This window comes from Cucurbita pepo, chromosome 15 (assembly GCF_057944985.1).
Source record: "Cucurbita pepo subsp. pepo isolate OVF chromosome 15, ASM5794498v1, whole genome shotgun sequence".
NCBI classification, from domain to species: domain Eukaryota; kingdom Viridiplantae; phylum Streptophyta; class Magnoliopsida; order Cucurbitales; family Cucurbitaceae; genus Cucurbita; species Cucurbita pepo.
In genome coordinates this window covers 10051827-10074183 of record NC_141812.1, presented here as the reverse complement: position 1 = coordinate 10074183, position 22357 = coordinate 10051827, and the positions used below count along the sequence as shown (strand labels likewise).

Below are 22357 nucleotides of genomic sequence, written 5' to 3'. Positions count from 1 at the left end.
ACAATTTGAAATGCCTAATCACCTGTAAAATGATTAGAAATCAAATCAAATCAAATAGAATGATTTAGATTGTTAAGGGATCACTACTTGACAGAAGGAAAGAAAGGGAATTCCCATTCTAAAATATCATATAAAGTAATTAATCATGAGTACACTTCTCTTTTGGGTAACAAGATTCGCCTAGACTCACTAAACAATTGAAAATAAAGCATAAAAATTATAAGTGTGTGATTTACACAACTTTAGAAAGACTGTGTTGGGGTGGATATGTGACAAATCCAAATAATAAGAAGCTAACTTATAATAATGAATACTTCTATGAATGAACCAGAAACAAACCAATAATAATTATTGGTTGGACTCTGGTTTTGTGGTTGCATTGCCATTCTGCTGCATATGTTGTTGGTGCTGCTGCTGAAGCTGAAGCTGGAGTCCATGGTGATTCATGGATGATTGAGACATTACCCCGTTTGAGGGATGAGATTGCGCGTTTATATCGGTTGTAGCGAGCTTCAATCTCTGAACCTCCCCGGTTAACGCTTCATTTAGAGCTGCCACATTTGATAACAATTTCATTGACAAGAAATGCAGAAGAGGAAGAACTCATGTCAAGCAAATTCAGAAGGGTTTTCCATTTAGCACAAAAAGGAAAAGGGTAATTATCAGAAAGGCTTATATCAACTGCAATACAAAGCAACGGATGGATGATTGTTCTGAAACTTATTCTTCGTCCCAAGAAGACTTCACTATCATTTGACGAAATAAGGATCAAGTAAAAGCCCTCACCAAAAGCAAGCTATAGATTACCATATAAAATATAAAATAAGAGTGAGAGGCCATTGTCTTCGGTTAGAAATGTAACAGTCCAATCTCACCGCTAGCAGATATTGTCCTTCAGGTTTTAAAATGCGTCTGTTAGGGAAAGATTTCCACACCCTTATAAGGATTGTTTCGTTCCCCTCTCCAACCAATGTGGGATCTCAGGGAGCTAGTATAATAAGCTAAAAACAAATTTCAGAATTGCTAAGCAAGAGGGCATAATAAATTTTGCTCCCCTCTCCAACCGATGTGGGATCTCACAGACGCGTCTACTTGGAGTCTACCTTGAGTGTTGATGTACGATGAAAGAAGAGAAAGTGGCCTAGTAGTTAGCCTAGCCATGAACTACAGAGCGTCTATGGTCCGCTGACATGTACCAGTTTACCAGTAATCTAATGATAAAAATTGAAAACTCTACAAGCCACGATGATGGGTAAAACAACAAGTAACATTCCATTATAATGTACTAAAGAGAGGTATGAACTTGTATTGTATTGACAATGATACTGTCTGAAAACTGAGCCATGCCAGTCAGAAGGATTCATGGTTCAATACTGAAAAAAAAAACACTAAAAGATATGGTTTCCAAAGCATTAATCTGACAAATACTAAAAATATACAGAGAGTAATGTAGCAGAAATATTAAGCTAACATAGTAAAAGTTAATTCATGATTCAATGCTATGGAAGAAAAAACCTTTCCAATCAAGTATTAAAGGAACATAACTAAAAGAAAAGGAATCAATACCATCCCGTAATTGTGCTTGCTGTTCCATGGCTTGGAGACGAAACTTCAGCTCATTATTCTGATTTGTAAGTCCAACTGAGTCTCGCTAAATATGAAATAGTCACAGTAAAAACTCGAAAATTTAGGCACAGAAAATGGAGATAGAAAATAGTTGTCACTGCTCAAAATCTCTACCTGTAGAAGTGTGAGTTGGGCAGACAGCGTGGTAGCTTCTGTCTGTAGAGTCTGAACCTTGTGTTCCAACTCAGATATATATCGCATTTTACGTTCTTTCGATCGAGCAGCAGATTGACGGTTGGCCAAGATCCTGAAGTAAATCCATAACTCAAGATTAGCAATCACTGGATAAAGTCAATTTAGTAAATCAGTTGCAAACATGATTTACAATACCTCTTAGCACGCTTGGGATCAGATAGTGCAATCTCAGCAAGTTTGTCGTTCGCCATGATTTTCTTCAGTTCGGCCCCACTGAACTCACCATTACCAAACTCCAAGCTGAATGGAGCTGAATTACCATCAACTAAGTTGTTTGATGAAAGTTGCCCCGGACGAACACCAGGTGGTGTAGGAGGCATTTTGGGCGACTCATCACCAAACTGCAGCTTCCCCATGAAACTATCCATGGAGACACTTCGATAATGTCTGGTCGTTGGAGCAATATCGCCCCCTGCAGTTCGTTTGATCCCTTCCCTCTTTTCAGCAGAGGAATTCAATCCAGGCATTTGAGCGCTATCCCCACTTTCATTTACACTGCTTTCTGCTTCATTATCACTGCTCTCACCCCCATTTGTCTTTGTTCCACTACCTCTACTATCCAAATCCTCCCGTTTCTCATGACCATTCTTGTCGTTGGCCCCAGAGGAGTTGAACAAATCAATATTATCCAAATTCATATAAGCAGAGAATAAATCATCCACAGTGTCCCCTTCGGGCTTCCTTTCACCCATTCCTTCCAAATTGTTATCAATGCCTTTCTCCAAACTAGGCTCTCTTTTAACAAACTGGCTACCCGGCTTAAACATGCCCACATTCTCTTTACTATTTGTTGATCGCTCCAATCCACCTGAGCCACTTAAAGGGAGAAGAGGAGATGACTGAATCATCGAAGATAATCCAAATGGAATATCACTATTGGACCGCCTATGTGCTTTACGAGGGGGTAAAGCATCTCCCATCTGCGAAGAATTGGCCCTCATATAAGGTGAGGGAGGCAACAAAGAATGTGAACTAGCATCCCTATCCTCCATTGATGTGTCTGCAGAAACCTGATCTGAATTCGATGTAGAGGGGGAGTCCCGAAATGGAGAGGGGCTTAAAGGCGGCAAAGAATCGAAAGAGAAGAAAGAAGGCTGAGATAACGATCGTGAATGAGTAGGAACAGGGCTATAACTATGCTGGTTCATCGGACGCGACACCGGGATCTGAGAATACGGAGAGATTGGTGGGATCTGCGGTGGTATCCCAATTCTTCGATTATTATCTCCAAGAAAATTCGACTGAAAATGCTGTGGACGGCCTTGTGAGCAGTTCATTTGAGAAATTTTAAGCTGATCCATAGAGAAATTATGCTTCACAGAAGAGGAGGAAGATGTTCCAAACGAACATTGAAGATTTCGAAAGCTATCAGTATGAACATCTTCAGTATCACCCATTTCGCCTCAAACACTTACGTAACTCTGATCGGAAGTAACCTAGATCACCAATTCCCACAGCTATGCAAATTGAATTCCAATCATAAACAAAAACAATCAACCATTCAATCTGCCATACATTAAACAAAGAAAACTTCACGAACTGAACCTAAAAAATCAATGAAACAACTAAAAAAGCTACAAAACGTTCAAAAATAAAGCAAATGACTCCTCATTGACGATAATGAACACTTCATAGCTTTAGTAATACCTCCTAACCAGCAGCAAGAAACTCAGAAATGGCGTCCACAAAAGCCAACGACGTTCAAACGAACAACTAGCCTTCAGTCCAAATGCCACAACATTTCTAGAAGATGAAGCATTTTCCGGTCAAAAACCAGCGCGTGAGCTTTAAACTAATTTCCCGGCGGGAATCCCGAGATAACGCCGGCGATTTCTCTCTCTAAATTTTCTCCCACACTCACAATAACGATGACGACTCCTCCTGGTACACCGATTTTCATGACGCGTACGCGTGAATTTAATAAGAATTTGCATTTCACCCGAATTTGCATTTTCCTTGCATTTCAATTTCATTCCGACCGCATTTCGGCCCTTTTTTATTTATTTATTTTTTTATTGCCCAAATTTCAATTAAATTATTTTGTGATTAAATTCTATAAGATTACATGTCGGGATAAGGTTCTAAAAATTTTCAATTTTTTAAACAAAAATTTTAATTAATTAATTAATATTATATCCTTTTTCCTCCAAATATTTAATTTCTTCTCTTTTTTTTAGCTTTCCACGTTGGAATTTCCATTTAGAAGGAATAAAAATAAAATATAAATGGCAAAATTGGAAAATTCATTATTAAAAGAAAAAAATACTTGAATATTACTATTATTATTATTATTATTATTATTATTATTATTATTATTATTATTATTATTATGTATGGGAAATAGTTTTGGGTTTTTACCATGGTGAATTAAATTTTACCTTTTAATTTACTTTTGTAACCGAGCTCTTTCGTTTTAACCGCTAAATATACGGCATCCGAATAAACAATGGTACATAAATGAACTAAAAATTTTCTAGTTGAGTTTGGACGGAAGCTAGAAACTAAAAAAAAAAAATGGGTTTTTACCCACAATGGGTTAATCGTAAAAAAACTCAACAATGAATTTTTACCCTAGCTTAATAGTAAAAACTTCATAGTTGAGTTTGTTTTGAGCAATTCTATGTGGGGTGATCTCTCGATAATTTTTCTAAAATAACATGTTAAAATGACTCGGGTTGGTTTATAAGGATATTTTATGTATTACCTATAAATTAATTTGTAAAATTTAAATTATTTATATCACTATTTAAATTAAAATTTGTTTTCTTTTTAAAATAAAACAAACCCTCATTGGAGAAAATATTGCTTGCACGATTAACAAAAAAGAATTTGATTCTTTATTTTAAAATGGTAATAAAAAAAGAGTTAAAATTATATTATCTAGAAAAAATAAATAAATAATTTTTTTATTTATAAAAAAATATATAGGATAAGGTTTTTGGGTTGTGGGCAACCGTTATTAGCTCTTTATTATTATTATTTAATACACGTTTTACAAGAAGCCCTTTAGTTGACTTTTATTTCCTGATTAGTGCCGCTGATTTCTATTTTATTAAACCATTATTTCAATTTTATATATTTTTTTACATTTTAAATTGTTTTCTTAATATTTATTTGAATTTTTGTTTTATTTTATTGTAAAATATGTTATTTTTAATTTTAAAAAATGGCATTTTTAGGATATTATTAGTATACGGCCCAAGCCTATTGTTAGGAAAAATCCAAAGAGAATAATATCAGCTGTTACAAATGGTATCAGAGGCAGACATGAGACAATTTACTAGCAAGTAGGCTGAACCTCGAGAGGAGGTGGACACTAGGCGGTCTGTCAGCGAGGACACTGGGCCCCAAAGGAGGTGGATTGTAAGATCCCACATCGGTTGAGAAGAAGAACGAGGCATTCTTTATAAGTGTGTGGAAAACTCTTCCTAGCAAACGCGTTTTAAAAACCTTGAGAGAAATCCAAAAAAGCCCAAAGAGAATAATATCTATTATCGGTAGACTTGAGCTGTTACAAATGGTATCTAAGTCAGACACGAGACAATTTGCTAGCGAGTAGGTTGAACCTGAGAGGAGGTGGACACTAGGCGGTGTGTCAGCGAGGACACTAGGTTTCAAAGGGGGTGGATTGTAAAATCCCACATCGGTTGAGAAGAAGAACGAGGCATTCTTTATAAGTGTGTGGAAAACTCTTCCTAGCAGACGCGTTTTAAAAACCTTGAGAGAAATCCCGAAAAGCCCAAAGAGAATAATATCTATTATCGGTAGACTTGAGCTGTTACAAATGGTATCAGAGCCAGACACGGGACAATATGTCAGCAAGGAGGCTGAACCCCGAAAGGAGGTGGACACTAGACAATGTGTCAACGAGAACACTAGGTCCCAAAGGAGGGGGATTGTAAGAACCCACATTGGTTGAGAAGAATAACGAAACATTCTTTATAAGTGTGTGGAAAATTCTTCATAGCAGACGCATTTTACAAACCTTGAGAGAAATCCCGAAAAGTCCAAAGAGAATAATATCTATTATCGGTAGACTTGAGCTGTTACAAATGGAATTAGAGCCAGACACGGGACAATATGCCAGCGAGGAGGCTGAACCTCAAAAGGAGGTGGACACCCGACAATGTGCCAGCGAGGACATTGGGTTCCAAATGAGGTAGATTGTAAGATCCCACATCGGTTGAAAAGAAAAACGAAACATTCTTATAAGGGTGTGGAAAACTCTCCATAATAAACGCGTTAGAAAAATTCCGAAAGGGAAAACCCAAATATGACAGTATCGACTAGTGGTGGGCTTGAATTGTTACACTGTGAATACTCGAATCTTTGACATTTCGTCGATAATATATATTTAAATAAAAAATATAATTAAAAGACATTGGTTTTTATTTATTTATTATTATTATTAATCTTAAAATAACCAAAAAATATATAGAAAATAAAATTGAGATATTTTTAGTTTAAGATAAATATAGGCACACGTTGTATGTGTTTGGTAGAACCAACTTAATGTATATTATATGGTGCCTCCACCATCCAACATAACCACGTAACTTAATCATATTTGAATTATACATTGTATTATATTATATTATATAGTTTTTTATTTTTTATAAATGTCATTCCATGTTTTTACCTAACAAGGAGACAAAGAGAATTCGGCCAAACGTGTTTGATTAAATATGAAATCGTTTTCAATTTACCGTATAAAATCTAAATTATGGATATTCAGACGTCAATTGAAATACAATTCAGTAGATACACTTAGAGATGTATGCGGGGTGTCACAATCGCACTCTTGCAATAGAGGGACATTGGACAAGTCAGCCGTGAGAAATTCGGACTTCACGGATAACGTTGGCGTACGCTCGAGCCTCGAGTCACGTTTGTAAAAAATGTTTTAAAAACATGAACAATGAAATACGTAAAAAGGAAATTCCAACGACCATGGTAGCATTATAACCCGGGTAGGAAGAAGTGACAACTAGTTATTTCTCGCAGTACTAGATTTCGGGACGGTTTAATCCTGGCGCGTGTAGATATGATTTTGGTGAACGATTGTACACCCGAGTATTGATACAACGTGGAACATTAAAAGTGGGCATGCGACCATAGACAACACGTCTAGTATAAATAAATTTCAAAATTATTTCTCTTTCTAATTAAGGAACTCCAAAGTCAATTTTATTTTCTCTATATCAAACAAAATATTTATGTCAGTTTCCTAATTATTCCATTATTTAATTTTTGTCAGAAATTTGTTAGCCTTTTTTTTACAAAAAATAAAAAAAAAATAATAAAATTAATTAATTAATTAAATATGAAATATGTAAATATTAATTTTTAAGTTAATATAAAATATATATTATTAATTAGATATATATATATATATAAAATGAGAGTATCGATCTGAGTTATTGTCAAATCGATTATTTTTCAACTAGAGATAACTTAAAAAAAAGGAGATCGATGGCTTCGGTATTCCTCTACATCTCCTACGATATGGTTACATTACTTACTCCTCGTTTCTTAGAGTGAAGACTGTCCCTACATACCAACATGGGTCATTCTAGCACGCTTTCATTCAGATATAGTATCAGTTCATTCATGTACTCCTTATTTTAGTCGAGTGTCACATGTCCACTGACTTCCGCTTTGGTTCATCCTCGGACCACAACTTATTGGGTGAGAAACTGCTCTGATACCACTTGTAACGACCCATGTCTAAGATTCGAATATGGATTCGAAATCCATATTCGACACCTGATGGCCCCGACATTCCCTTATGATATGGCTACGTTACTCACTCCTCACAGACCAATACGAGCCATCCAACATGTTTTGCCCTAATTCACATGCATCAAAGGAAAAATAGAGATCGCCCAATATAAAATTGCTTAAAGAAGCACGTTTGACTATGAAGTTCCTATGATCGAGTTATCGAAAAATAAGATATATATATATATATATATATAAAAGAAATAATATATAATTTTAAGAAAATTAATTTTTTTAGTAATTAAAAGAGTCAAAGGTCAACCATATGGGCGGCTCAACGTTAATAGCAAAAATTGATTTGAAAAAGGAAAAAGAATAACGAATTTTTTTTTCTGAAAAAAGAATAAAGAAAAAAAAGCTTAGGGTACGCGATGCTCACCACGTGGGAAGACATGCACCGTCGATTTCACTGTCACGTGGGGCCGGACCTAAGAAGAGCACGTGTTGGTAGATACACGTGGCGAGATATGAGCGGTGCTAGAGAAGAAAAATGGGAAACGCTTTATTTTATTTATTTATATTTGTTTTTTTGCAAGAAAAAGGGAAGAAAAATATTTTAAAAAGAGCTTATCCACTCTCTCATTGAAGTCATTGTCTTGAGGCTCAATAAAGGCTAATGGGCCATCATTAATTATAAGAGAGGGCCCATTAATGTTTGACAATGAATGTCCTTTTTTGTCATTTCACAATAATGAATAGAATCCCGCTCGATAATCGTCGTTTAGACGGGAAATAAAAGAGAGAGTGAGGAGAAATTTCTTTTCGTTAAGGAGCTAAAGTCGGGAAATGGACGAAGAGAGAGTGAGGAGAAATTTCTTTTCGTTAAGTTAACGAAACAGGAGATCGGGATTGCATTCCTCTCTCCATCCTGTCCTCGACCCGACCCGACCCGACCCCAAGCCCCACACCCACCTCTATCCCACTTTTATATATTAAAGACTAGACACAAAACTCGATCTCCCGAAAACAAAGTATTATTTTTTTTTTTTGGAGACGGAGAATTAAATAATATTATATGAATGAATTCATTAAAAAGAACATTTAATAGCACTCGAAATATCAACATCCAATTAATTTAAAAGATCTCATTTCAGTGTTAAAAATCCTCATTTATAAATTTGGTAGGAAGACGAGAAATAATGTCAATGAGATTCAAACATCTTTAAATGTCGACGCGGGCTCTGCCCGTTGCTCAAATACCATGTTAATGTTAGGAATCACGGCTCTCCACAATGGTATGATATTGTCCACTGTGAGCATAAGCTCTCGTGGCTTTGCTTTGGGCTTCCTCAAAACGCCTCGTACCAATGAAGATAGTATTCCTTGATTATAAACTCGAGATCATTCCCAAAATTAGCCAATGTGGAACTTTCATCTAATACGAATTTCTCGAGTTTCTAGAAAGTCGAAGAAAATGGTTAAGTCAAACGTTTTTAAAATAAAGTGTGTTTGAAGGGTGATTTATACCCAATTTTCTCAAAGTTGATTATATATGAGACAAATTAGAGGGAGAAGAATTTGTTGAATATAAAAGGGCAAAAATGGGCGCCAATCATGGCTATGGCTTGTGGACAATTTCTCTAATTAAATAATAATAATAATAATATTTAATTAAAAAAAAAAAAGCAAATTTCTTTTATTAACTATTGATCCACGGAGGAATTTAGGGGAAATTCCGCAGTTTATGGCTTCCAAGCTTGCATGATTTATTGTCTCATTCCCGTACCATAATCCCTTCCCTCAAAACTCATTGTTAGCGGATATTGTACGATTTGACCCGTAAAAAGTTAAATTGGAACTTGTATTAACGTAATAGTCTAAACTCACCGCTGGAGGATATGTTGGTGAATATTGTCTATTTGCCCACATATCGCCGTCAGTCTTACGGTTTTAAAACTTGTGAAAAATACTAGGGAGAGGTTTCTACACCCTTCTAATAAATGTTTTGTTCTCCTCTCCAATCCAGTCCCTTGGAGGTCCAACATCATTGCTGGCACACCGTTTGGCGTCTGACTACGATACCATTTGTAACAGCTCAAACTCATCGCTTGCAGATTGACCTGTACGTATTGCCGTCAGCTTTACGATCTTAAAACAACATCTACTAGAGAGAGGTTTCCGCGCACATATGAAGGATATTTTGTTCCCCTCTCAGTCTACTAGAGAGAGGTTTCCACCCCCATATATGAAATATTCTTTAATTATGTCTCGTGTTTGAACGTTGTTTAAAAATGCGAGAGCGTATTTGAAATTATATTTAAACTCGAAGGTCCTTGTGATTTGTGATGTAGTTTATGCATCGTTAAGGAAATAAATTTTTGTGAGGGCCTATACAATAGATTGGGCCAAGCCTTGATTGATCTAAATCTCAAAATGTTTTTTTGAGTAAATTTAAATGTTGGAGTAAAAGTTAAAGTTTTGAATTTAAATTGAAAATTTAAAATCCCCTTTTGACGTTCGACTTTAAGCCAAATTCGAGTTAAACTAAGGTAATTTTGAGCCATAAAAGGGTCGAAACTAGATTAGAGTGAATAACTAGAATGTTGAGATCTAACGTCGGATGAAAATGGCTGAGATAGAACACTGATGACATGTTTAAGAGTGATTTTGAAATGGTTATCGAATCAAACCTTAGCACTTGAGACACCGCCATCACTTCAACGTCTACTCTTCCCCAAGGCTCGATCCATCAAAAGTCAATTTTCGATGCGAACGTTATAACAGATTAGCATATGGGATCTCGAATTCAAATAATCAAATAAACTCAGCTGCATTCTCATCATTCCAGACCCATTTTTCGATCCATTCTTATGGCCATACTCTACAAGCATTCCCCAATCTAAGGTGGTCCATTCAGGTTCAGTCTTAATCACAATGGCGTATGCAAACAAAAGGGAAGAGCTCTACCTCGTGTAGAATCTCACTTCGGTCGAGCCATGTTATCTACCGAAACATTCGACCCAATATGAGACAACCCCGAGGACCCCTACAAAATACAAACAAAAGGGAAGAGCTCTACCTCCTGGTCGAATCACTTCGGTCGAGCCATGTTATTTACCGAAACATTCGACTGCAATCGAGACAACCCTGAGGACCCCTGCAAAATGTTCTCTACTCCTCTTGAAGTTACTAACCTAGCTACTACCTGATTGTTATGTAGCGATTTGTACCGTGTCGTGCCCAGTGGTCCTTAAGATCCACTGGTACCGAGAGATCGTGACCTGCTGCAGCTAGACGACTAAGCAGCTTCGTGAAAACACTTCCACTCATTTTCCGCCCGCCCATTCGGACATGGCGTTTATTCGGCATATGTGGAAGCGGATACATGGACATATGGGTGGTACAACAGGATGATTGCCAACCTCCATTCCCCCATTTGTAGCACTGCCTTGCAAGTCCAGTACACGAGCAAACTGGTGCTGGCATAGAAGAGTCATCGAAACTAACCAGGTTCAAACCGACATCCTGACCATCCCAGTCCGTTCTGTATTTCGTGCCATCGGTAGCAGCCTGTCTATTCAAATCTTCGCCAACTTTCTTCCTCGGCAGCTTCGATGTCTTTGATGAAACTGCCTTGTTATCCTTTGTTGTTCGGTTTCCCTGTCGAGACTTAACAGCTTCAGAAGCTATAACTGTAATTGGAAAGGCATCAGTTATATGCACGTCTTTTGTACCATAGGGAGTTTCAGACATGCTTGGCATATGATTAGATAAATGGTGCAATCGCTTCGTTTTGCGTTGAATCCCATTGCCAAGAGGAAAGTTCGAAGCGTTGTCACGAATTTCAAGGGCTGCAAGGGCATTGTCCCGTTCCATTAATGCCGAATCACGCTGTGCAATCGCCTCATCACGCTGTCGAAGAGCCTCGTCGCGTGCAGCCAATGCACCTTTCTTCTCAGATAGTGCTAAATTTCGCTCCCGAATAGCAGCATCTCTCTCGGCTATAATAGACATGATCTTCTTATTCATGACCAAGGCGTTCGGTTCCTTTACATGATGAGGGGGCGCCATATGCCACTGCATACATCGTTTCCAATTCATTCGATTTTAGAAAGAACATCTTAATTGAATGCATTAAAAATAGACAGGCAAATTACCGGCGAGGGGCTCCCTCTGAAGTAGTCTAGCTTGTGCCTCCCATTTTCATGATGCCGGCCATCATCCATAGTCTCAGAAAATAATGGCACCAAGGTGAATGGATTCAGAATGCTCCAAATGCTTTCACCATCAACTAATCTTTCTCATAATCATCTATTCTGATTTAACATAAATCGATCACATCAGCACGAATCAGACAACAGGAAGATCGAAACTAAGTGAAATGAAACCTCAACAACTAAGAACGAGTAGTAATTCGACGTCACAAACATTTTCTTTTGTAGGTAAAGTCACAAACCTTTTAAAGAAAAATTAAACCTATACTAATAATGTAACCGCTCAAGCCCACTGCTAGCAGATATTGTCCGCTTTGGCCTGTTACGTATTGCCGTCAGCCTCACGATTTTAAAACGTGTATGATAGAGAGAGGTTTTCACACCCTTATAATGAATGCTTCATTCCCCTCTCCAACAGATGTGAGACATCACAATCCACCCCCTTGGGGGCACTGCGTCCTTGCTAGCACACTGCCCGGTGTCTGGCTTTGATACCATTTGTAACAGCCCAAACCCACCGCTAGTAGATATTGTCTGTTTTGGCCCGTTACGTATCGCCATCAGCCTCACGGTTTTAAAACGCGTCTGTTAGGGAGAGGTTTCCACACCCTTATAAGGAATGCTTCGTTCCTCTCTCCAACAGATGTGGGATCTCACAATCCACCCCCTTGGGGGCCCAGCGTCCTTGCTAGCACACTGCTCGGTGTCTGGCTCTGATACCATTTGTAACAGCTCAAGCCCACCTCTAGTAGATATTGTCTGTTTTGGCCCGTTACGTATCGCCGTCAGTTTCACGGTTATAAAACGCGCCTGCTAGGGAGAAGTTTCTGCACCTTTATAAGGAATGCTTCATTCCCCTCTCCAACCGATGTGGGATCTCACAATCCACCCCCTTGGGAGCTTAGCGTCCTTGCTAGCACACTACCTGAAGTCTGGCTCTGATACCATGTAACAGCCCAAACCCACCGCTAGCAGATATTGTCTGTTTTGGCTCGTTACGTATTGCTCTCGGTCTCACAGTTTTAAAACGCGCCTGCTAGGGAGAGGTTTCCACACTCTTGTAAAGAATGCTTCGTTCTCCTTTCCAACCGATATGGGGATCTAACAGATCAACCCAGACTAAAGAGAGACTATAGTTTGGACAATGTGCAGACATATGATAAAACTACTGAAAACTCACAAAGAAGATCGGACTCGTCCCACACCACGATGAATTCGTTAAGCTACATCAACTGAAATAATTAAAAACGATACTCTCTTTACATTGACAATTTTAGGATCATAAGTTTTGGATAACAGGAAGTTACAGCATGCTCACATCTGGCATTCCATGGGGGCTCAATTTAAACATTTCAGCACAAAACAAAAGCCTACAATGGCATGGTTTTCCAAATAAGGAACAAAATTAAAATATGAAATATGAGAAGAACATTCAATTATATCTTTACAAATACATGTATAACGATACGTACAAACAATTTCATCAGAGCTCTGAGCATAAGACGTACAACACAAGCTAAACTGAAAATAGTGTCATACGTTACTCACTCAGCTTCTGCTTAAAAATCCACAAAAAAAAAAAAAAAAAAAAAAAAAAAAAAAAAAAAAAAAAATCTAGCGTATAGAGTAATGAAATTGATACCAACACTCGCAGATCAATATTTATCACCATTTCCTTCGCATTGAACTTACGAAGACAGCAAAATTTACATCAAACAAGTCATACGAATCCTAATGAGTAACGAAATGTCGTTAAACAACAGTACGAAATGTTCAAAACGGAAGTTTGTTCAAAGGAAAAAAGAGAAACCGTACCGGAATCAAACAGCAGAGGAAGCAGCTCGATCAACTCCTAATAGACAGAGAACGAAGAAAACCTAACAGCTGAAAGAAAATCAAATGAAGTAACGGCATCAATGGGAGAAAACTAGGTACATGAACCAGAAAAACGAATGTTCGTAAGGTAGGAGTGACAGAAGGGTAGGGTTTTGGAGGAGAAACTTGAAAACGGAGAAAAACAACTGAGCAGGAGAGGAATCAGGAAGTGGAAATGGAAGAACGGAATACTAGCGAATGCAATCGCGAGTGGAAATGGAGAAGAAAATCGCGATCGGACGGCGATTTGCAGAATGAAGAAGGAATTGGTGTTCTTGTGATTGACACAGTCGGAGAAGAGAGAACAGAAAGGGAAGTGGTGAAGGAATGGTGGGTGGCTTCGTTCTCATCCGAAACGACCCCGTTGCCTTCAAACGCCGTCGTTTTACAAATTTTTTTAATCCTTAAAAACTGAAAAATCTAAAACGCGCCTTTTCTTTGACGTTTTGAAGTTCGCTTTTAAAATGGTCCAAAACTAATATAAAAATTTATGGTAAATTAATAAAAATACTCACAAAATTTAACTTAATTTTAAAAATATCTTTAAATTTTTAATAGGTTTAAAAAATACTTTTAAATTTTTTAATTTAAATTTTTTAAAGTTTCACTAATACCCTCCAATTTTTAAAAAATACGCTTGCATTCATTATATTTGAAAAATACTATAAAATTTTAAAGTACTATTAGCACAATTTACTTATATAAAAAAAAGTAAAAAAAAAATTATAACCATCCATGTATGGACAAAAATCATCTATCCACTCCTTATAGATTAGCTTGAAAGGTTAGTGATAGACGAACCGAAAATCAAAGTTTATCAGAAGCTTGGTATAAAATTATTGAAAAATTAACTTTTTATGATTACATCCGGAGTAATCTCGCAAAAGGTGGATTATTCAAAGCGGGTGCCATAGAGAATGGTTGGGTGGTTAGGCCACCCTGTTTTTAGAGATAAAGAAGGGCGTGAACTAAGCGGGTTCCATAGAGAACAGGGATGAAATAGCGGTTGGGTGGTTAGGACACCGGAATTGTTTGAGTCGATGTCAAACTTTTTAACTACCGTTCAAATTTCATAAATATTAATGAAAGATAGTACTAAGGTATTTGAAGTTTATTTTGAAAATTTATTTTTTACCCATTTTTTAAAATAAAATATTAACCATATCCACTCTTTTTAAAATAAAATATTAACGATTTTTTTTTAATTTAAAAGTATTTTTTAAATTTTAGAAAATTTAGAAATATTTATTTAGAAAATATGTAAAGTTCAAAATGTATTTTTATTAATTTAGTCAAAAATTTATCATTAATTTTATTAATCTAATTAGTTTTAAACTTATCTAATTATTTTTAATAATTAAATTAAATTAGTTGTGAATATTACTTATAATCAAAGTTGAATATGGCAAGCAAAAAACAACCAAAGAAGGGAAAAAAAACTGTTAAATTTGTTCGATCTTTGACAAGAAACTGCTTTAGGAACTACAACAAAAAAGATGAAACAGTTCAAAAGTTTGTAGTAAATTTAAGAACCACTGATAAGGCAAGGGTTATTTATGCAGGGTATATGACTACCTAAGCATATAAATCGATGCCCCAGAACTTCGCGGGTTGGTTCGTTCGATATTTCCTATCGATTCCATTGATCAGATCCATGTCCTCTTTTGCAAGCTCAAAATCAAATACCTGGAAATTCTCTTCCAATCTCTCGGGTTTCGATGTCTTCGGAATCACGACGGTGTTCCTTTGGATGCCCCACCTGAGGGCAATTTGTGCAGCACTCTTCCCATGTTTCTTGGCGAGTCCCTGACACAAAAGAGGGCCCCATGTTAGGAATCACAACTCTCCACAATGGTATGATATTGTCCACTTTGAGGCATCAGCTTTCATGGCTTTGCTTTAGGCTTTCCCAAATAGCCTCGTACCAATGGAGATGGAGATGTATTCCTTACTTATAAACCCATGATTATTCTCTAAATTAACCAACGTGGGACTCCCTCCCACCAATCCTCGAACAGATACGAATTGTGTGGAAATTTGAATATTGAAACTGCGAAGTATTGATCTCAGTTGTTCATGAAAGAAGGGAAGAGCAGCTAACTTACTTGAAGAACTGGATCTTCCAGACAAGAAACTGTACCAAACCATTCATGGTTAGCAGCAGCACCCCCTAGAGGAGTATGAGCTGTGACACAAATCCCATGTTTCTGGCAAAATTTGACAAGAGATTCTCGTTGAAAGTAAGGATGTGTTTCAATTTGGTTCACAGCAGGCTTCACTTTTGAATACGCTAAACAGTCTCTGGTTAAAAAGATGTCGTAATTGCTGCACGGAATCGTTCCATCACAAAATAATGTTCAAATGCAGCAAAATTCATCAGCAAGAAATCTTAAAGCAAGCAAGCAAAATATTGAATAATGTTCAAATCCAGCAAAATTCATCATAAATCCTAAAGTAAGCAATATTGGGTCGAGTTGTGGTGTTCTTTTATGAGAATTGTGTTCTTCGAAAACTACTTATGTTATCAGGATTTCAATCAAAGTTCTTGATAATCAAGCAAAGAATCTTATTGTTTAGTTCTGATATTCAAAATTGCCTCAGATACAAGTAGAATATACCTTTGAAAATCAATATTTACTTGATAAATGTTTCTAAACTTGGTAATTTACCAAAATGAAAATAATCAACACTATAAAAGTTACCAAAATAAAGTAAATTGAATTTAAATTAAGAAAAAAACAGTGCACGAAAGCGTGTATAATGCGACGAGTAAGAAAAAATGCATGTATATTGTTCAGACGTATCAACTTTAAGGTTTGTGTCTACTTAATCTCTGAATTTTCTAATTTTTTTAAAAGCCACCGACGTACTATACACGACATTGAAAGCTTAAGGTTCCATTAGACAAAATTCAAATCTATGTCTAATAGATCAAATCATTTGTTTTCAAATTTTTCGTAGAATTATTAGACACAAAATTGGAAGTTTACTAACCTTCTAGACACAATAATGGAAGTTTCTGGACCAACCCGAAATTTCACGGACTAAATTGTAATTAGACCAACATGTAATCAAACGTTAGTGAGAGTTACAATACCTGATGCCAATGCTGCGAACTAAACCATTGGAAACAAGATCTTCCATGGCATGCCAAGTGGTCTCTAAGGATATGGTCGTATCAATGTCCAAAACCCCATCTTCAGCCAATTCACTGCTAGTATTGCCGACTCCTTCATAAATTCGAAATGGAAAAAGGGGGAAAGGTAAAGAAACAGAAAAGGAAAATGAGAAATATTTGATGAACAGCCATGAGAAAGGGGCGATACGGTACCAGTATGCTTTACGGCAACCGGGAAGTGCACCAGGTACAGATCCAAGTAGTCTAGTTGAAGCTTTTTTAAGCTGTCCTTGCAAGCCCCAAGAACATGTCCATGGTCTGAATTCCAGAGCTGCCATTGTCGTGAAAACCAACAACAGTGATTTAAACTTGATTTGAGATTACTTTGTCTAGAAATTCTAGTTAAATGTTCCTTTTAGAAGCAGTTTTTCAGTGTTTTTTAAATTTTCAGTTGGCTAAAAGCGTTTATGATCCTTCAAAATCATGCCAAACTCATCCTTAGGCTCCTAACTGTTTGAACTTCAAGCAAGAAGGATTCAAAAAATGTAGACAATAAGAATTCTGAATCAAACTCACCTTTGTGGTGATGAAGAGTTCTTCCCTCTTGACAAGGCCGCTCTTAAAAGCTTCTGCTAGAGCCTCGCCAACTTCAGCTTCATTTTTATAATCAGCTGCAGGAAAACAACATCCATTACAAAACTAATCCACTCAAGATTTCCGCAGACAAGACATTAATGCTTTAAAGCGGTTGCATGTTCGATATCAATTCTGTGATTAATTACTTTTGTTTTAAAAAGTAAAACAAACATTAATTCCTAAATTTAAACCTTACCAAATCCTTAAACTAAACGATTGATCTTGAAGTTTGAATATGTAAAGATTAGAAAAAAGCTGCATAATCCATTGGATTTGCGAAGTCTTCTGATATCAATAATGGACACAAATCATGGTTAATTGTCTGAAAAGTACTCCTAGATCAGAGGTCTAGGAGAAGGCGTCAAACATTTTCATACACAATCATGCATGCTATTATTTCTACACACCAAACTCAAGAAAATCGATGAAAATCCAATTAATAAAAAGAAAATTGCGAGATCTTCCATGATTTCGTCCCGATTTCTAGGTTCTACTCGAGGAAAATCAAAACAAGTCCAGTCTCATCGAAGACAAAATGATAATGTCAGAAAAAGAAACTACAGGGAAGAAATAGAAGCAAGAGAAACTGAAGAACAAATCGATTAAAGGACGGTACCGGCGCAGTCGAAATGGCGATAACCAATCTTAATAGCGTTGATAATCAGATCTCTGACTTGGTGCTTCTCCATGCGCCAAACTCCCAGCCCTATCACCGGCATCTGGAAGCCATTGTTCAGAGTTATCGCCATTTTTGATCGGAGCTTCTCAATCAATTCAACTAGCTCTGCTTACAAAGCTGCTAAGCTTTTGCTTGTGAGTTTGTGATTTTAAGTTCCTCGATTTTTTTTTTTCTTTTTTTTTATTTATTATTTTCTTGTTTCTGCCGTCGACTTCCTTTATCCACACCAAACGACGTCGTGTGAGAAGCCGGTGCAATCATTGATCGATAGTCCTATTAAACTGTTATTTATTTATTTATTTATTTATTTATTTATTTAACGATGACGTTAAATTAATAATTACATAAAAAATAAAAAATAAGACTATCAAACGTTGAAATTCTCATATTTTATTTAATTTAGTGAAAAAAAATATGAGTAAATTTCTAAATTTTAATTAAAACGAATTTGCATTATATGTGTTTTACCTTTTTTTTTTATTTTAAAAATTTAGATTATAAATTTCTTTTATCACCCTCAAATATTAAGTTTAGAAAAAAAAAATTATTAGTAAAATTTGGCTAAGAATTCAAAGGTTAATTTAACGAATTTATAAAAAAAAAAAAGTAACAAAAATTGATATTTTACCTTTATTATTGTAAATATAAAAACAAAATTGTTATTTTTAAAATTATATAATTTATATATATATATATATTTAAATTGATTATAAGCAAGTTTGTTATAATAATAATAATAATTATTATTATTATTATTATTATTTTTTTGTATTTAGTACATTTGACATATTTTCTCAACCTTAATTATTTGGCAAATTAAAAGTGTTTTTACTCATACAAAAATTATTAAAACGTATTCAATTTTTATTAGCTAAAAACCTATTACATTAATAATTTTTTTTATTAATGTGCGTTACACTCGACACATTGTTGCTATTAAAAAGAATATAAATAATAAAGGTAACCTAATTCAAAATCTAAAGAGGTCATTTTTTCTTTTATAAAACTGGACAACGAAGTAAATACGCTCCTATTTATAAAACTATCAAAGTAAACATGCGATCCGGGCTATTTATAAAACTATCAAAGTAAACTTGTTTAAGATCGGGGCCCACAAAAATCTGCTTGCGAAAGAGATGGTCTGAATCAAATTTTTTTTGAAGCAATTCTGAAAAAAAAAAAAAAAAAGTTTGGTGAAACATAGGAAAGATCATTTTGTCATTTAATGAATAAATTATTCTAATTAGTAAGAGCTCAACGGGACCTACACCTCCTTTTTCTGATTCGAGGGGATCTTGTTGAGTTCTTACGCTTTCATGTCTGCAACTCAGCTCAACGGGATCTACCCCCTCTTTTTTTCTGATTCGAGGGGATCTTGTTCAATTCTTACACTTTCATGTCTACAACTCAGTTCATCCGATTAGTACATAGATGAACCTAGAATATGAACCATAAAAGAAAATACCGACTAAACCTGTAACGCCCATAATTTTCTTTAACCTAATTAGTGACGTCACCCATGCATACTTATCTCATTAGGCGGAAGCTCATCATAAATAACCTTGAAATAGTCTTTCATAAAAATTCATGAATCCAAAACAAAACCTAAACTCCGAAAATAAACCTTCAATACTGAATTCAAAATAAATCTAAATAAAACAATACTCAATCCTATAACTTAAAACAGTAAAGTAAACTCCTAAAAATATCCCGTCTCCAACTTCCATGGTGGCCTCAGCTCCGCCGTCAGCCGTACATTGGCGCCTTGCCTTTACCTAAAAAAATGTAGGTAGCACATGGCTTGAGTATTTTATGAAATACTCAGTAAGTCATCCCACTGTTGGGGTTAGGAATGCAAACACATGCAACATATGAGCGGGACCTAACTTTTCATAAACTTTTCATAGCCTTGGGCGCTTTTCTATTCCGGGTAGGGTTGGATGTGTGGTACTCCTTCACACATGGCCCATGTACGTGTACATGAACCCACCAGGCGAGCTCTTATACGTACCCCCTGGGCCTGACTTGGTCGGGCACAACGTGTTACACGTAGCCGGACACCACAGAACAGCAAAGGGCCCGCAGGATATCATGGCGAACATAAATATCGTATTTCATTCTTTCGTATCATAAAGGGGAAGAATCCCGATGCACGTGACATACATATATGCATGAGGTCCCTTAACATATTTAACATGGCATTACATAAGCAGTGCTAACATCGCATTTACGTTTCTTACATCACATGGCATCTCACATGACTTACATTACATGGCATATTACATAAACATTCCAGTTGCATAAACATCTCATGACATGACTCAATAATTCTACGTGTATCTATGGCATCAATCAACATATTCATGGCATACAATACTAACATCTCATTCATGACATAACATAAACAGTCAACAGTCAACGCAAGTTCATACGTCACATAACATACACAATCTACGGTCAACACAATCTATACATCACATAATCATATCACATAAAATATGGTGCATGCAGGGGCCACAGGGCACGCACCATCATACAACACGTAGAAAGCTAACTCCAACAGTAAGGTCACTTACCTCGATGGTCTTGGTTGAAGTCACTCGCAACGAGCTAATCCCCGCGGTTAAATATGTCCTATGATAACCACATAAAAATTTAGAACCTTTCATAAGGTACCCTAGCTAAACCTCATGCTATTTATCAAAATAAACCCTCGACCTAATCTGTCTTTAACGTTTAGGAGCCATACTGACCTCGGATGGTAAAACTAAGGGCAGAAACGGCTTCGGAAGGACCAAAAACCTTGGAATCGATATATTATAGTGATACCGATTCACCAAGCCGAGCTGCCGAGCCGACCAATTAAGCCGCCAAGCTGAGCTGCGGGATTTGACGGAGCCGAGCTGCGGGTTTTGACGGAGCCGAGCCGCGTACACGTCAAGCCGAGCCGAGAGCACGCGTGCAGAGCCGAGACCAAGGCTGCAGCGCGCGTCCGCGTTGGGCCGAAACGCACAGGGCCCGCGTTCGTTCCGTGGGCTGGTCCAGAGGCCAAACGTGAACCCAACCCGTTTTCCTTCGTCTTCCTTACCCGAATTCTCGCAAAAACCCTAATCGTCGCTGCGCCGCCAACGACGTCGTCACAACCCCGATTCCGACGACGCGACGACACCCCTTGCCTATTCCGACCGACGCGCAACGATATTCAACACCGATAGCCTCGGTCGCTTCTCCCTCCGGCCACTCACCGAAGAAAATCCAGCGAACCACCTCACACGTTTTTTCTGACTAACCCTCTCGATTTTTCCGTACTCTCAGACACCCTTGAAAACCCTAAACGTTTGGAGAGCAAAAGTTGTTTTCAATGAAGGAGGAGAGTTGTATATGGGAATATAAAAGTCTTTATGACTTTTCCATTAAGGCAGTAATTTTCCTTGCTAGAAATCATTCCTTTTCCAGCGACAATAAATGCAGTATAATATCTTTTAGTTTTGGCAGCAAAAATAAAGATATTAGCATAAAATCTAAAATAAATAAAACAAAAATTCGAATCCTTACAAAACCGATCACAGAAATGCCAGTTACAGTACCTATTATCCAAAGAGGAATCTTTCCAGTAGTCTCGGCCATTTGTACCACTCCCCTCTCCATTTCATCAAGTGGTCGTGCTAGAGACAGATCAATTTTTTTTAAAGGATGTCTTCTAAAAAATATATATATATATATAAAATGAAAAAAAAAAACCCGTAATAATCCGATACTCACAAATTTGTCGGGCAAGCTACTCACAAAACTAGCTATAAAATTGAAGATGAAGGTAAAAAATATGGGTGTTCATATGAGTTGATGACCTCAACAACCGACTACTCATTCCAAACAATAACGACTGTGTTGGGTTAAATTCAATTTTTTAAACATAAAATTTAGTTTGGTTTAGGTTTGATTTTTTTTTTCTCGAACCCAAAAAATAGTGTTCACAGCTCAAGTTAACCAAGCGTAATGGTCATAACCTCTTCGATGGCGTCACCGTCATTTTGAGTGCTTCAAATACATAGTCTCCATAGCTTTGTCGTGACGGCTGCCGTCCTTAGACCGTCCTGTGTCGATATCCTCCGATTAGTAAAATACGAGCCTAAGCTAATGTTCGAGACTCTCAAACTATAATGAAGACTAACGCCGCTTTATTTTTATTTATTTTCATGAAAATAAATATGATGATTTCAAGAAATTGGATTTTATAATAAAATTTTCTAATGTTTTTTAAATATATACTTATTTTAATAATTTATATTATTT

At 36.6% G+C, this 22357-nt stretch overlaps 3 protein-coding genes and 1 long non-coding RNA gene across 5 annotated transcripts; all 4 read right to left on the bottom strand.

Annotated features, from left to right (window-relative positions):
* Positions 1–87: 87 nt before the first annotated feature.
* On the bottom strand, positions 88–3722 carry LOC111776417 (bZIP transcription factor 29). The gene is made up of 5 exons (XM_087117952.1): positions 3469–3722; positions 1957–3278; positions 1741–1873; positions 1567–1651; positions 88–551 (listed from the first exon to the last, which is right to left on the bottom strand). The coding sequence occupies exons 2-5, from the start codon at positions 3216–3218 to the stop codon at positions 349–351; spliced, it is 1683 nt and encodes a 560-aa protein (XP_086974078.1). The 5' UTR covers positions 3219–3278; positions 3469–3722; the 3' UTR covers positions 88–348.
* Positions 3723–10347: 6625 nt separating this feature from the next.
* On the bottom strand, positions 10348–13986 carry LOC111811449 (protein BASIC PENTACYSTEINE4). Of its 2 annotated transcripts, none has more exons than XM_023698304.2 (4): positions 13828–13986; positions 13572–13640; positions 11700–11858; positions 10348–11619 (listed from the first exon to the last, which is right to left on the bottom strand). In XM_023698304.2, exons 3-4 carry the CDS (start codon positions 11766–11768, stop codon positions 10744–10746), a joined length of 945 nt encoding a protein of 314 aa, XP_023554072.2. In that variant the 5' UTR covers positions 11769–11858; positions 13572–13640; positions 13828–13986; the 3' UTR covers positions 10348–10743. The 2 variants fall into 2 exon arrangements, with proteins under 2 accessions (XP_023554072.2, XP_023554074.2); XM_023698306.2 differs by having other exon boundaries at positions 11700–11853.
* Positions 13987–15056: 1070 nt separating this feature from the next.
* Positions 15057–18222, bottom strand: LOC111811448 (NADP-dependent D-sorbitol-6-phosphate dehydrogenase). The gene is made up of 6 exons (XM_023698303.2): positions 18002–18222; positions 17326–17420; positions 16963–17080; positions 16729–16861; positions 15737–15956; positions 15057–15437 (listed from the first exon to the last, which is right to left on the bottom strand). The coding sequence occupies exons 1-6, from the start codon at positions 18132–18134 to the stop codon at positions 15207–15209; spliced, it is 930 nt and encodes a 309-aa protein (XP_023554071.2). The 5' UTR covers positions 18135–18222; the 3' UTR covers positions 15057–15206.
* Positions 18223–19582: 1360 nt separating this feature from the next.
* LOC147789340 (uncharacterized) lies at positions 19583–21431 on the bottom strand. Its single transcript, XR_015411990.1, has 3 exons — positions 20818–21431; positions 20641–20698; positions 19583–19839 (listed from the first exon to the last, which is right to left on the bottom strand). It is a non-coding gene; the product is annotated as an uncharacterized LOC147789340 (long non-coding RNA).
* Between the last annotated feature and the right edge of the window lie 926 nt (positions 21432–22357).

Coding starts and splice junctions, on each gene's coding strand:
- LOC111776417 (XM_087117952.1), bottom strand. CDS start 3,218: ATGGGTGATACTGAAGATGTTCATACTGATAGCTTTCGAAATCTTCAA. Junction 1,874..1,956: donor GATCCCAAGCGTGCTAAGAG/GTATTGTAAATC, acceptor GATTTACTTCAG/GATCTTGGCCAACCGTCAAT. Junction 552..1,566: donor GCAAGCACAATTACGGGATG/GTATTGATTCCT, acceptor CAAATGTGGCAG/CTCTAAATGAAGCGTTAACC.
- LOC111811449 (XM_023698304.2), bottom strand. CDS start 11,768: ATGGATGATGGCCGGCATCATGAAAATGGGAGGCACAAGCTAGACTAC. Junction 11,620..11,699: donor TCAGAGGGAGCCCCTCGCCG/GTAATTTGCCTG, acceptor CGATGTATGCAG/TGGCATATGGCGCCCCCTCA.
- LOC111811448 (XM_023698303.2), bottom strand. CDS start 18,134: ATGGCGATAACTCTGAACAATGGCTTCCAGATGCCGGTGATAGGGCTG. Junction 17,081..17,325: donor AACTCTTCATCACCACAAAG/GTGAGTTTGATT, acceptor CGACAATGGCAG/CTCTGGAATTCAGACCATGG. Junction 16,862..16,962: donor GGTTGCCGTAAAGCATACTG/GTACCGTATCGC, acceptor GAATTTATGAAG/GAGTCGGCAATACTAGCAGT.